Source organism: Scyliorhinus canicula, chromosome 4 (assembly GCF_902713615.1).
Source record: "Scyliorhinus canicula chromosome 4, sScyCan1.1, whole genome shotgun sequence".
In the NCBI taxonomy this organism is placed as follows: Eukaryota; Metazoa; Chordata; class Chondrichthyes; order Carcharhiniformes; family Scyliorhinidae; genus Scyliorhinus; species Scyliorhinus canicula.
Genome location: NC_052149.1, coordinates 146,195,013 through 146,207,690, shown reverse-complemented (window position 1 = coordinate 146,207,690; position 12,678 = coordinate 146,195,013). Strand labels below are relative to the sequence as shown.

At 48.6% G+C, this 12,678-nt stretch overlaps 1 protein-coding gene across 1 annotated transcript in view; it reads right to left on the bottom strand.

Annotated features, from left to right (window-relative positions):
* The window catches only part of LOC119965065, a 111,987-nt gene that overhangs the window by 16,287 nt on the left and 83,022 nt on the right, over positions 1 to 12,678 (bottom strand). Inside the window, exons 14-15 of the mRNA XM_038795317.1 lie at positions 4,642 to 4,825; positions 557 to 669 (exon numbers count right to left, since the gene is read on the bottom strand). Coding sequence (XP_038651245.1) covers positions 557 to 669; positions 4,642 to 4,825 — 297 coding nt within the window. The remainder of the gene's footprint in view (positions 1 to 556; positions 670 to 4,641; positions 4,826 to 12,678) is intronic.

The window sequence follows — 12,678 nt, the reverse complement described above, 5'->3', positions numbered from 1 at the left end:
CAAGTGGCCATTTGGCCTTTGTGAACCGAGATAGTCACGGTAATCGAGCACATCACAGCTGTGGCCATTCGACCTTCACTGACTTGAACAGTTTCTGGGGCCTTCCAAGGTGCGATCCCCATTACGAGCCCAGACCAAAGGTTGAGTCTGACTCTTTTTTTTAAAAATTCCAATTAAGGGGCAATTTAGCGTGGCCAATCCACCTACTCTGCACATCTTTTGGGTTGTGGGGCTGAGACCCACACAGACATGGGGAGACAGTGCAAATTCCACACAGATAGTGATCTGGGACCGAGATCGAACCCAAGTATTCGGCGCCATGAGGCAACAGTGCTCACCACTGTGCCACTATGTTGTCCTAGAATCTAAATCTTTTGGTTGGGTCTATAGAAAGCACTGATAAATCATTGGGATCATGACCATTTATGTCCAACAACAAGCCTCTGAAACAGGTAGTGAACATAATGCATGAATATATGAAACAGTTGAATTGAAATGGCACAATAATATGTCGTGGAATAGTTGTTATTCATAGTACAAATCTATCGAGTCTTACCTCATGATCTCCTGAATACCAGCGAGAATACAACCATTCGTCCGATCAATGCAGAGACAATGAACTGCTCCATGTGTGATCAGGTTCTGCTCACATTGTGTTCCATCTTCACTCTGTTATAAACAAATAGTTCTGTCACTGTTGAGAAACATTTACTAACTTGGTGTTCTTCAGCTAATCCAGTTTTGGTGATCATTTCCCGTGTAGCCCAGAGTGAGTTGACCAAGATGCACTCCATGTATTGCACATATCTGTTCATGCTGAGGTGTCAGCCCTGACTCCATGGTAGCATACTCAATCATGAATCAGAAAAACACAGATTTGAGTCCCACTCTAGAGCCTTGGGCCAAAATCCAGTATGCACTCCAGTGCAGTACTGAGGGAGTGCTCCACTGTTGATGATGTTGTGTTTTGGATGGAATGGTAAACCAAACCCCTGTAAGATGGAGGAAAAGGATACTGTGGCATGATTTGAAGAAGAGCAGGAGAGTTTCACCTAGATTTTGGTCAATATTTGGTGAATATGCTGTTTGTGGAGCATTGTGATGCAAAGGTGCTTGGCAGAACATGGATGAGAGAATAGCACGATCCACAGCATGATGTACAGATTCACATGGTAATAGACTTGGAGAACAGTCTAGAATGAACTTGAATTGGAGCAGTGCTGTGCATGGCAGTAACTGTGATATGTACATAGTTAAGGATTACTAATAAATGGTTCATGTTTGAACATACAAGTCACAAGATCTCATCAGTGAGACACCAAATGACACGCATAACCAACATGGTGATCAGCGGTTGTAAGAAAGTTGTCATTTAAATTGTGAACCTAGAACCGGAATCCCAAGATGTGAAAAACGAAAAGAAGCTGAACCTTGACCAGAGAGACATGTACATAAAGAAGAAAAATTGAAGAAACTTCACTATGGACTTGGAAGTTGAGGAATCCACCAGAGTGAGTGGAGGTCCATTGCAAGACCCTGAGTAACACACCATGAAGAAACCTGGGCAGATAACAAGCCAACTCAAAAGAAGTAAAACGTTTGAAAAGTAAATGAAGCAGTCCTATAAGAATATATTTGGATCAGAACTGAATTGGAAGATTTGAAGTGCAAGATTCAAGCTTAGTACATACCTTCCAAACAAGTGATAAACCTTCAATGAACCAATACATTTGAGATCGGAACAGAAAACTTCAGACCTGACACAAAGGAACCAGGATGAAAGAATGATCTTGAACTCCACAGTTGTTAAATCAAAGCCGGAGTTGGGAAAACTAAACTGGATGCACAGTCAGGCAAAACAACAGACAAAAATGGAACACAAAAGAGTTTTGACCCTGATAGACTCTTTGAAGAATTAATATTAGTCAAGGAAAAACATGAGGAGCTGAAAACGACATTGAATATTACTCCAGAAAAAACTACATTAGAACTATTAGTAGCAACAACTTGATGCACTGAAACCCAGAGTGAGTTGCCAAGAGATCAACAAGAAAATAAACAGTTGAAAAAAAAGCTAATCATCCTTCAAAATCAAATGCGAAAGGAACGTGTAACCATTCCGTAACATCAAGAAAAGAAGACTGTCTTAAACAGCAGAATGGAAGAACAGAAGAACAAAGTCGAGGTGACTGTCGTAATTAAGGGAAGCATCAAAATGAAGCAAGACAGCTTTGCGAAGGAAAAAAAAACCTGTTGAAGAATCTTTACATTTTACAAGGATACTCAGAGACAACTTTGTTCCTCAAGAAAATTATGAGGAGAAACAAAATCAATTTAATGTCACTGTGAAGAAACTGAAGAGGCAATTTAATAATAATAATCTTTATTGCCACAAGTAGGCTTACATCAGCACTGCAATTTACTTACTATGAAAAGTACCTAGTCGCCACATTCCGGCGCCTGTTTGGGTGCACAAAAGGAGAATTCAGAATGTCCAATCCATCAGTTGGCAAAGAAGATTCAGCAATCTTCCATATTCCAGGAGGAAGCCGAAAGGGACAAGATAAAGACTGAAGCGCTGAAGAACCAGCTGAATTAAAATGAGGAGGCATTGAAAGGAAAATCCGCAGAACTTTCCAAGCTGTGAGCAGATAATAAAGCCATGGGCAGCACAATTTATAGAACTAAAGCAAGTTAAGGCATCACTGGAGACAGACCTGGCCAATAATGAAACCAAAGAGAAGGACAAGGCAGGCAGAAAAAGAAAAAACAGAAATAAGATTGGAAAATGTAAATCTGAAACTGAAGCACATGAAACTAGAAAGAAGAAAACACAGTTGGTTTTGCAGACGTACTGAGAACCATTGAGTTGTTGAAAAATGAAATGACTGAAACGTTAATCAAGAATGAAGAATGTCAAGAAACACTGGAACAGTTGCAAGGAAAGTAGAAGTTTTCATAAAGGAGCATGAAGTATATCATACAACTAACAGAAATAAAAATTAAAGAATGTGAGGGTGAAGGTTAATACACATAAATACGACTCAGCTGACAAAAAACTGGTCAACGCAGGGAACCAACTTTCATTAAGGAAGATAAGTTTGATGAAATTTTGGACCATCATCATGAAAAAACGATGAAGTTCTTGGACTTTGGTCCAATCTGAAGGAAATTAAAGATGAGATGCGTAGTGTGGATGTGAAAATCCCGACTTTAAAAGCAGAAAAGGCAAAATCCTGAGAAACAGATTGATAATCTAGAGAGTGAGTTGGAAGCATCGAAAGAAACAATCAGTGAGTGTCGAAGAAAGACTCCGAAAGGAACTGACTTCGTAGGTGAGGTGGTTGAGCATGTGTAAGGATTTCACAGATAGCTCTGAAACAAAGACAACTGAACTCACCAAAATGGCTGCTGAGCTAATTGAAAAGATTCATAAGCTTGAAAAACGATTTGAGAATAAAACAGCAAACAAATGTTTGACTGAGAGTATGAAACATGTGGAAATGAAGGTTCCATTTCAACACGAAGGAAAAGAAAAATTAGAGCTCACTCGAAGAATTAATGGAATGTTCATTCCCTTTTGAAGGAATGGGACAAACCAACAGATAAGCAGATAGGTTGCTGAGAAACGCAACTCAAAAGAGCACAAAAAGTGAATCCAATGGAGATAACCAAGTATCAGAAACACAGAGTACTACTACCATAAATCCAAACGTGACCAACCAAGTTGTGGATCAATTGTCAAACCTCAGGCAGCACGGTGGCGCAGTGGTTAGAATTGCTGCCTCACGGTGCCGAGGTCCCAGGTTCCATCCCGGTTCTGGGTCACTGTCCGTGTGGAGTTTGCACATTCTCTCCGTGTTTGCGTGGGTTTTGCACCCACAACCCAAAGATGTGCAGGGTAGGTGGTTAGGCCACGCTAAATTGCCCCTCAATTGGAAAAAATGAATTGGGTACTCTAAATTTTTTGTTAAATTGTCAAACCTCAAGATCATCTGAATTTATAAAGTCAGAGACTTGAGGTTGGGTAGCAAGGATATCAAGTAAAGATTGTGGACCGATCTTCCGGTCCCACCCTACCGCGGGTTTCCTGCCAGTGTAGAATAAATTCAATGGGAAATCCCATTGACAGCTGTGGGACCAGATGATCTTGCTGCCGACCAATAACAGACAACCTCCTGCCGCAGAGAAAAACACCGCAAGATGGCCAAAGAATCTTGCCCAACATTGTAAATAGTTTACTCTGATAGAGGGGAGGAAAGCTTCCATTAGAGTAGAAAGGGGACACTGCACCTGTCTGCATGCCATGGTAATGCAAAGGTGCTCGGCAGAGGAAGGGTTAATGTGTGACTGGAGAATAATACTGCCCAGGGTACACTGTATAGAGTCACATGGTAATAGACTTGGAAAACAGTCTGGAAGAAACCTGCATGGGAGCAGCACCATGCACAACAGTAACTGGGATTTAGATTTAGATTTATTGTCATGTGTACCGAAATGCAGTGAAAAGTATTGTTCTGCATTCATGTGAATAGTTACAGATGACCAATAAATGATTGCTGTTTGAAAATACAAGTCTCAAGCTCTCATCAGTGAGGCACCAAAGAAATCCCATAACACAACACCAGATGAGGCACTTACCCATATCCGGATACTCCCATCCTCGGAACCACTGAGCCATTTATTCAGGAGGGAATGCCACAAGACAGCAGTGATGTCAGCCTCGTGACCCTGCAGCACACTCATGAGTTTCATCTCACTCGCAACAGGGCTGAAATGGCGAATATAGATCATCCCATCACTCGAGGAATAGGCAAATTCATTCCTGACCAACAACATGGGGATTGTGTGTGAACACGTTTTCCAACAAAGAGCCTGCATTTTATTCATCGCAATCAATCGAGGAAATAATCAATGACAAACAAGGACAGATTGGGTTAGATTCCTTTGTTGTTTAACCTTTGGTATAAATTATTCGGTGAAGGCGGACATTCACCGGAAACTGGTTTACGTAACTTTCAAACTTTTAGATAGGCTACAGAACTTGCTACTCAAAAACCATTAACTTTATTTTCACAAGAGTTATGGAGTTTGTCAGCATTACTTATGCTTGGGATTTGGGCTCACTGACACTGAAATTTACATACAAACATGAATTAGAATCAGGAGTAGGCCATTCGGCACCTCAAGTTTTCTCTGCCATTCAATAAACACATGGCTGACCCGATTGTAACCTCAAACCCATAGTAACACCTCGTGTGTGACTATCAGATGTGCATCATGCATGTCTGCGCCCGATGCCCGAGCAGTATGCTAGAAGCCTTCATTCTGGCACACTCGACAGTTCCTGGTCTTCCCAAGGTGCATTCCCAGATGTGGGGGGGGGTTGGCTCCTGGGTGACAGGGTTCACCCGCTATGGTCATGGCTGATGATGCCTATCCAGAGGCCAGACTGACGCGAAGACCCGCAACAACGGCGCCTATGCCGCGACCAAGGACGTGATCAGACGGTACTGCAGCATCCTTGGAATGCAGTTCAGGTGCCACTCTGGAGGGGCCCGGAGTACAGCACTGGGAGAGTTGTCCGCGTCGTGGTGGCCTGCTGCGTCCTGTGCAACATCATGAGCAGAGGGGCACGTGCTGCTTGATGTGAAATCCTATATACAGGTTCATGCCCTCGCCCTAATCGCTAAACGGTGCCCTGCACCCATGACAACATAACTGGTGTCTACTTTTTGGGCTTTTCGGGCCCCAACGCTATATTTAGGTGGATCCCCAGATGGTCCATCACGAGTCAAGGTGGCCTGTTGTGATTCTCGCCCTGTGACCTGGGTTCCCTTTGGTGGCCATCATCTGGGACGACCGGGCCTAGATGGGCCCGGCTGTTGCTTATATGTCCCAGGTGCCATGTTGCCGCCTTGATACGCCTGCTGCCCATATGATGCGCCAGGGGGGGTAGGGGGGTGGGGGGAGGTGCTGCAGTGTTCCCGCACCTCCCCTGTGGGAGTACCAGCACGGGACCCATCACCTCCTCTTCCCTCAAAGTGCCCGATGAGCCTTCGGCTTTTCCATGTGATGAGGTTGCGCGTGGAGCTATCCCCTGAGGCTCCACCACAACCTGTCATTGCCAGTCCTGAAGGCCCGCTCTGGTCTCGATCTGGATCTGCATGCTCGTGGCCATGGAGCACAGGGAATGGACCATCTCCATCTGGGACTGCATCACATCAGGCTGTGACTGGGTCTGTGTCACATCGGCCAGTGCCTGGCCATGGCCTGCTGTGACAGGGCCACGCTCAGGAGCGCTGCTGCAATGTCCAGGCAGCCCTGGCACATGGCTGCCTGTGATAGGGTAGCCCTATCCTGGGCTTCGGCCAATGCCAGCACAGAGTGCCCCAGGCCTTGGACATGCTGATCCATGGCCGAAACCCTCGCCAGCTCCCCCCTCCCCCGCCAGGGCCTCCACGTGGAAGACACCCGTGCGGTATTGGCCTGGGTGGCATGCATGGCCGGCACCACTTCCTACACCTGCACGCGGTTCGACTCAACTAACTGCACCTGCAAATGCTGGATGCTCGCCGACAACTCCACATGTAGTCCATGGCTCTGCAATTGCATCTCCACAATCGATGGGACCGACCGTTCTAGAAGTTCAAAACCCATCGGGACGCAGCTAGTCCTTGGGGTCAGTCTGCTCTTCTACTATCCGCCCCATTGAAGTCCCTATCTCCACCTGCTCTACCGGAGCATGTGTGCAGTGCACACCAGATAGTGACCTCGTCACTAACATGCCCAACCGTGGTGAGTGTCTCTGGGATGGTGGAGGGTGTTGGAGATAGCTGTGATGGGATATCTGAGTCGTCCTCAAACTTGAGTTCCGGAGTCCTGAGTTTCAGGTTGATGGCTCCTATCCATGTCAGTGTTGGCCTCGTCGCTGGTTGGCACCTAGGGTTCTGGCTGTGTCTGGAGGCGGAAGACACCATAATGGCCCGGCCCATCACCAGCAAGTCCTGCAAGACACAAGACAAGACAAGACGTTTGATAAGACCGTGGGCCAAGGGGGTGTAGGAGTGGTGAAGGTGTGTTGGGGATGGGGGGTGGGTGTTTGGGAGCTGGGAGTAGGGGCGACAGTAGTGGTTGAGAGGGGGTGTGTGGTTGTGTGGGTGTGGGAGTGGGTGGAGGAAGGGGAAAGGAGTGCAACACGTGTCATGAGGAACCACAACTCAGCGGGTTCTCACTTCCTCTCCCGATGCCAACCTCCGCCCTGGCGACTCCCCTTTCCTTGGGCCCGCCACCATGTCCATGTGGTGTAGGGTGGGGTTTTGGCCGCCCTCCAGGTGGCGGTGTGGGTAGGGTAATGTGTGTGTGGGACGGGGTTGGTGCCAGGGGCACAGTACTGTCTACTCACCCTGGACATCCTGAGGAGGTTGTGCAGTTTTGTTCGGCACTGCTGGCCAGTCCGGACAGTGTTGCTCATGGCGCTGACGACCTCTGCTACCTGGAAGCCTCCTCCCAGCCTGGGGTGCAGGTTCACCCGCCTCTTCTCCACAGCATCGAGCAAGGTCACGAGCTCAGGTCTGTAATACTGGATGCCGCTCTCTTCGCTGCCATCTTGTTGGCTAGGATGGTGTGCTTAGGGAGTGTGTATATACAGCTGCAGCTTGTCAGCCTCAAATGTCAATTGCGAATCCAGTGAATCCCGCACCATCTCCCATTATTATTAATAATATAATAATAATAATTGCTTACTATCACAAGTAGGCTTCAATGAAGTTACTGTGAAAAGCCCCGAGTCGCCACATTCCGGCGCCTGTTCGGGGATGCCAGTACGGGAATTGAACCCGCGCTACTGGTCTTGCTCTGCATTACACGGCAGCTGTTTAGCCCACTGTACTAAACCAGCCCTTAATTATTAGTGGCAATGTCACTGGCATAGTAACTCAGAGGCCCAAACTAATAATTAATAATAATCTTTATTAGTGTCACAAGTAGGCTTACATTAACACTGCAATGAAGTTACTATGAAAATCCCCTGATCGCCACACACCGGCGCCTGTTCGGGAATCCAGAATATCCAATACACCTAACAAGCAAGTCTTTTGTGACCTGTGGGCGGAAACCGGAGTCCCCGGAAGAAACCCACACAGATACAGGGAGAACATGCAGACTCTGCTTAGACAGTGACCCAAGCTGGGAATCGAACCTGGGACTCTGGAGCTGGTGCTAACCACTGTGCAACCATACTCTGAGTTGAAATCCCACCAGAGCAGCTGATGAGCCTTAAATTCAATTAATAAAACTTGGAATTGAAAGCTAGTGAATATGACCATGAAACCACGATAAAAACCCATCTGGTCCACTGGTGTCCTTGAGGGAAGGAACTCTGCCATCCTTTCCTGGTCTGGCCTAAATGTGACTCCAGATCCACAGCAATGTGTATGACTCTTCACTACTCTCTGAAGTAGCCCACTGTTCAAGGGCAATTAGGAGTGGGCAACACATGCTGACTTTGCCAGTGTCATTCACACCCCATGAAAGAGAGAGATTCAGGGAGAGAATTTTAGAATTTTGGGCCTTGCCACTGAAGGCAAGGTAGTCAATTGTGGAGTGATAGAAATCAAGGACTGGAGAAATCGCAGGGACTTTTGGGCTGAAGGTGATGTTGCCCCAGAATATCTTCCATTGTACACAGCCTGTTCACTTGAACGCATAGCACCTTTGAATAATTTTTAAAAGGAACACCTTGTGAGCAGTCTGTGTGTTATATGAAATGAAAATCGCTCATTGTTAAGTAGGCTTTCAATGAAGTTACTGTGAAAAGCCCATAGTCGCCATATTCCGGCGCGTGTTCGGGGAGGCTGGCATGGGAATTGAACCGTGCTGCTGGCCTGCCTTGGTCTGCTGGGGTAGCATGGTGGTTAGCATAAATGCTTCACAGCTCCAGGGTCCCAGGTTCGATTCCCGGCTGGGTCACTGTCTGTGTGGAGTCTGCACGTCCTCCCCCTGTGTGCGTGGGTTTCCTCCGGGTGCTCCGGTTTCCTCCCACAGTCCAAAGATGTGCGGGTTAGGTGGATTGGTCATGCTAAATTGCCCGTAGTGTCCTAATAAATGTAAGGTTAAGGGGGGGGGTTGTTGGGTTACGGGTATAGGGTGGATACGTGGGTTTGAGTAGGGTGATCATGGCTCGGCACAACATTGAGGGCCGAAGGGCCTGTTCTGTGCTGTACTGTTCTATGTTCTAAAAGCCAGCTCTTTAGCCCTGTGCTAAACCAGCCCCTCCAGAATGCTGTGCTATATTCCAGAATGCTGTGCTATATTCCAGGATGCTGTGCTATATTCCAGAATGCTGTGCTATATTCCAGGATGCCACATGGCTGCTTAACCTACAACAACATTGGCCAGAGGTCACAAAGCTAGGGAAGGATGGGGCCATATAGAGATCACACCTCGTGTATGAGAGTTCTAAATAGGAGATGTTGGTGGGCCAAGAGGCAACGTAGGTCAGTAGGCACAGGGGTGATGTGTGAACAGGATTTTGGAGAAGCTAGTAGAGGGGCAGAAGAGGTCTGGGTAAGCTGAAAGTTTATCAATGGTGGATGGTGGGTAGCTGGTTTAAGTGGGCATTGAAGGCAACACGGTGGCGCAGTGGATAGCATTGCTGCCTCACGGCGCCGAGGCCTCGGGTTCGATCCCGGCCCCAGGTCACTGTCCATGTGGAGTTTGCACATTCTCCCTGTGTCTGTGTGCGTCTCACCCCCACAACCCAAAGATGTGCAGGTTAGGTGGAATGGCCACACTAGATTGCCCCTTAATTGGAAAAACAAATTGGGTACACTAAATGTATTTAAAAATGTTCAGTAAGACGTCTTACAACACCAGGTTAAAGTCCAACAGGTTTGTTTCAAACACGAGCTTTCGGAGCACTGCTCCTTCCTCAGGTTCCCCTTTAAGAATGTTAGCATTTATGTCAAGAGGGCTAGAATACAAGACCAGGGGTGTACTTCTGAGGCTGTATAAGGCTCTGGTCAGACCCCATTTGGAGTATTGTGAGCAGTTTTGGGCCCCGTATCTAAGGAAGGATGTGCTCGCCTTGGAAAGGGTCCAGAGGAGATTCACAAGAATGATCCCTGGAATGAAGAACTTGTCGTATGAGGAACGGTTGAGGACTCTGGGTCTATACTCATTGGTTTAAAAGGATGAGGGGGGATCTTATTAAAACTTACAGGATGCTGTGAGGCCTGGATAGAGTGGACGTGGAGAGGATGTTTCCATTTGTAGGAGAAACTAGAACCAGAGGACACCATCTCAGACTAAAAGGATGATCCTTTAAAACAGACAAGGAGGAATTTCTTCAGCCAGAGGGTGCTGAATCTGTGGAACTCTTTACCGCAGAAGTCAAATACTTTACCGCAGAAGTCTAGGTTGATACAGAATGGAGGATGGGGTGGGCTGATACAGGTGGTAGGAGAAGGGATCGGCTGATGCACAAAGTGGAGAATGGGATGAACTGCTATAGGGAGTGGGGGGAGAGCCGGGCTGATACACAGAGTGGAGGGTAGGATGCGCTGGCGCAGGGAATGGTGGAAGGGTTGGGATGACACAGAGTGGAGAATGGGATGTGCTGATCCAGGGAGTGGGGGAACGGTTGGAATGATGCAGAGTGGAGGATGGGATGGTCTGAACTGGGATACAGGGAGTGAGGGAAGGGTGTGGGAATGGAGCTCCGAATCAAGCCGGAGTGTCTGCAACTCAACCCCCACACGGCAAACTCAGCGGCGACTTTCAAACACTGGCTGGCGTGCTTCAACGGGTACCTCAGGACGGCCACGACTACACCCACAGAGGACCAGAAGATGCAAGTTCTCCACTCGAGAGTGAGCCCAGAGATCTACACCCTCATCGAGGATGCGGACAATTTCGAGGCCGTGGTGGCCCTGTTGAAAGGACACTACATTCGCCCAGTAAACCAGGTCTACCCCGACATCTACTAGCGACAAGGCGGCAAATCCCAGGGGAATCGCTGGATGAATTCTACCGTGCGCTTCTGGTACTAGGTAGGAACTGTAACTGCCCGCAAGTTTCAGCCAGCGACCACACAGAGCTTTTAATCTGGGACGCATTCGTTGCAGGTATGCTGCCCACCCAAATCCATCAGCAGCTGCAAGAGAAAAAGACACTAGGCCTAAAGGAGGCACGGGCCCTTGCTAGCTCCCTGGATGTGGCCTCCCGAAATGCCGGCACGGACGTCCCTGACCATGCGGCAGCCCCTTGGGCAGCGTGGAACCCGCCCGCGGCATACTCCGATGCATCCCTCATCCCCCCACAAGCTTGTGCCGCGTGGCTACTAGGCAACCCCAGGGGGCCCCACTGTTATTTTTGCAGGCAAGCCAAGCACCCCCGGCAGCGCTGCCCGGCCCGCTCCTCCACCTGCAAAGGGTGCGGCAAAAAGGCCCATTTCGTGGCGGTATGCCAGGCCCGGGCGGTCGCCGCTGTCTCCGGGGCCACCACAACTCTCTCCACGGGCCACGTGCGGGCAGCGGGCGCCGCCATCTTCATTTTCCCGAGCCACGTGCGGGCCCCGGGCGCCGCCATCTTGTTCCCCAGGGACCACGTGCGACGCGTGGGCGCCGCCATCTTGCACACCCCCAACCATGTATGACCCGTGGGCACTGCCATCTTGGCTGGAGTCTCAGGACCCCGATTTGGATGACCACACACCGCCCGAGGAATATCTTCAACTTTTACCACGACTCGCCTCAGTGACCCTGGACCAGTCTCGGCCCCTAACGCTCTCGACCGCGACGACGACCGTGCTCATCAACGGACACAAAACATCCTGCCTGATCGACTTTGGGAGCACAGAGAGCTTCATACACCCCAACACGGTAAGGGGCTGTTCTCTTCCCATACACCCGTTAACCAAAGAATCTCCCTGGCCTCCGGGGCTCACTCTGTAGAGATCAAGGGTTTCTGCGTAGCTAACCTCATGGTTCAGGAAAGGGAATTAAAAAATTTCCGACTCTATGTCCTTCCTCACCTCTGCGCTGCCACGCTCCTAGGGTTAGACTTCCAATGTAACCTCCAGAGCTTAACATTTAAATTCGGCGGCCCTATCGGGAATCGCCACCAGGAGCAGACGGTACAGTGCCCAGGACCGGACCTTCATTAGGTTGGAAGTCCAGCGGCTACTGAAATAAGGTATTATCGAGGCTAGCAACAGCCCCTGGAGAGCTCAAGTAGTGGTTATAAAGACCGGGGAGAAGCACAGGATGGTCATCGATTATAGTCAGACTATCAACAGGTACACTCAGTACCCTCTCCCCCACATATCTGATTTGCCAATCAGATTGCACAATACAAGGTCTTTTCCAGGGTGGACCTCAAATCCGCCTACCACCAGCTCCCCATCCGCCCGGACGACTGCAGATACACTGCATTCGAAGCAGATGGGCGGCTCTACCACTTCCTGAGGGTTCCCTTCGGTGTCACAAATGGAATCTCGGTCTTCCAACGGGAGATGGACCGAATGATTGACCGGTACGGTTTGCGGCCACGTTTCTGTACCTCGACAATATCACCATATGCGGCCACGACCAGCAGGACCATGACACCAACCTCCGAAAATTCCTACATACCGCAATCCTTACATCCTTAATCTCACCTACAACAAGGACAAATACA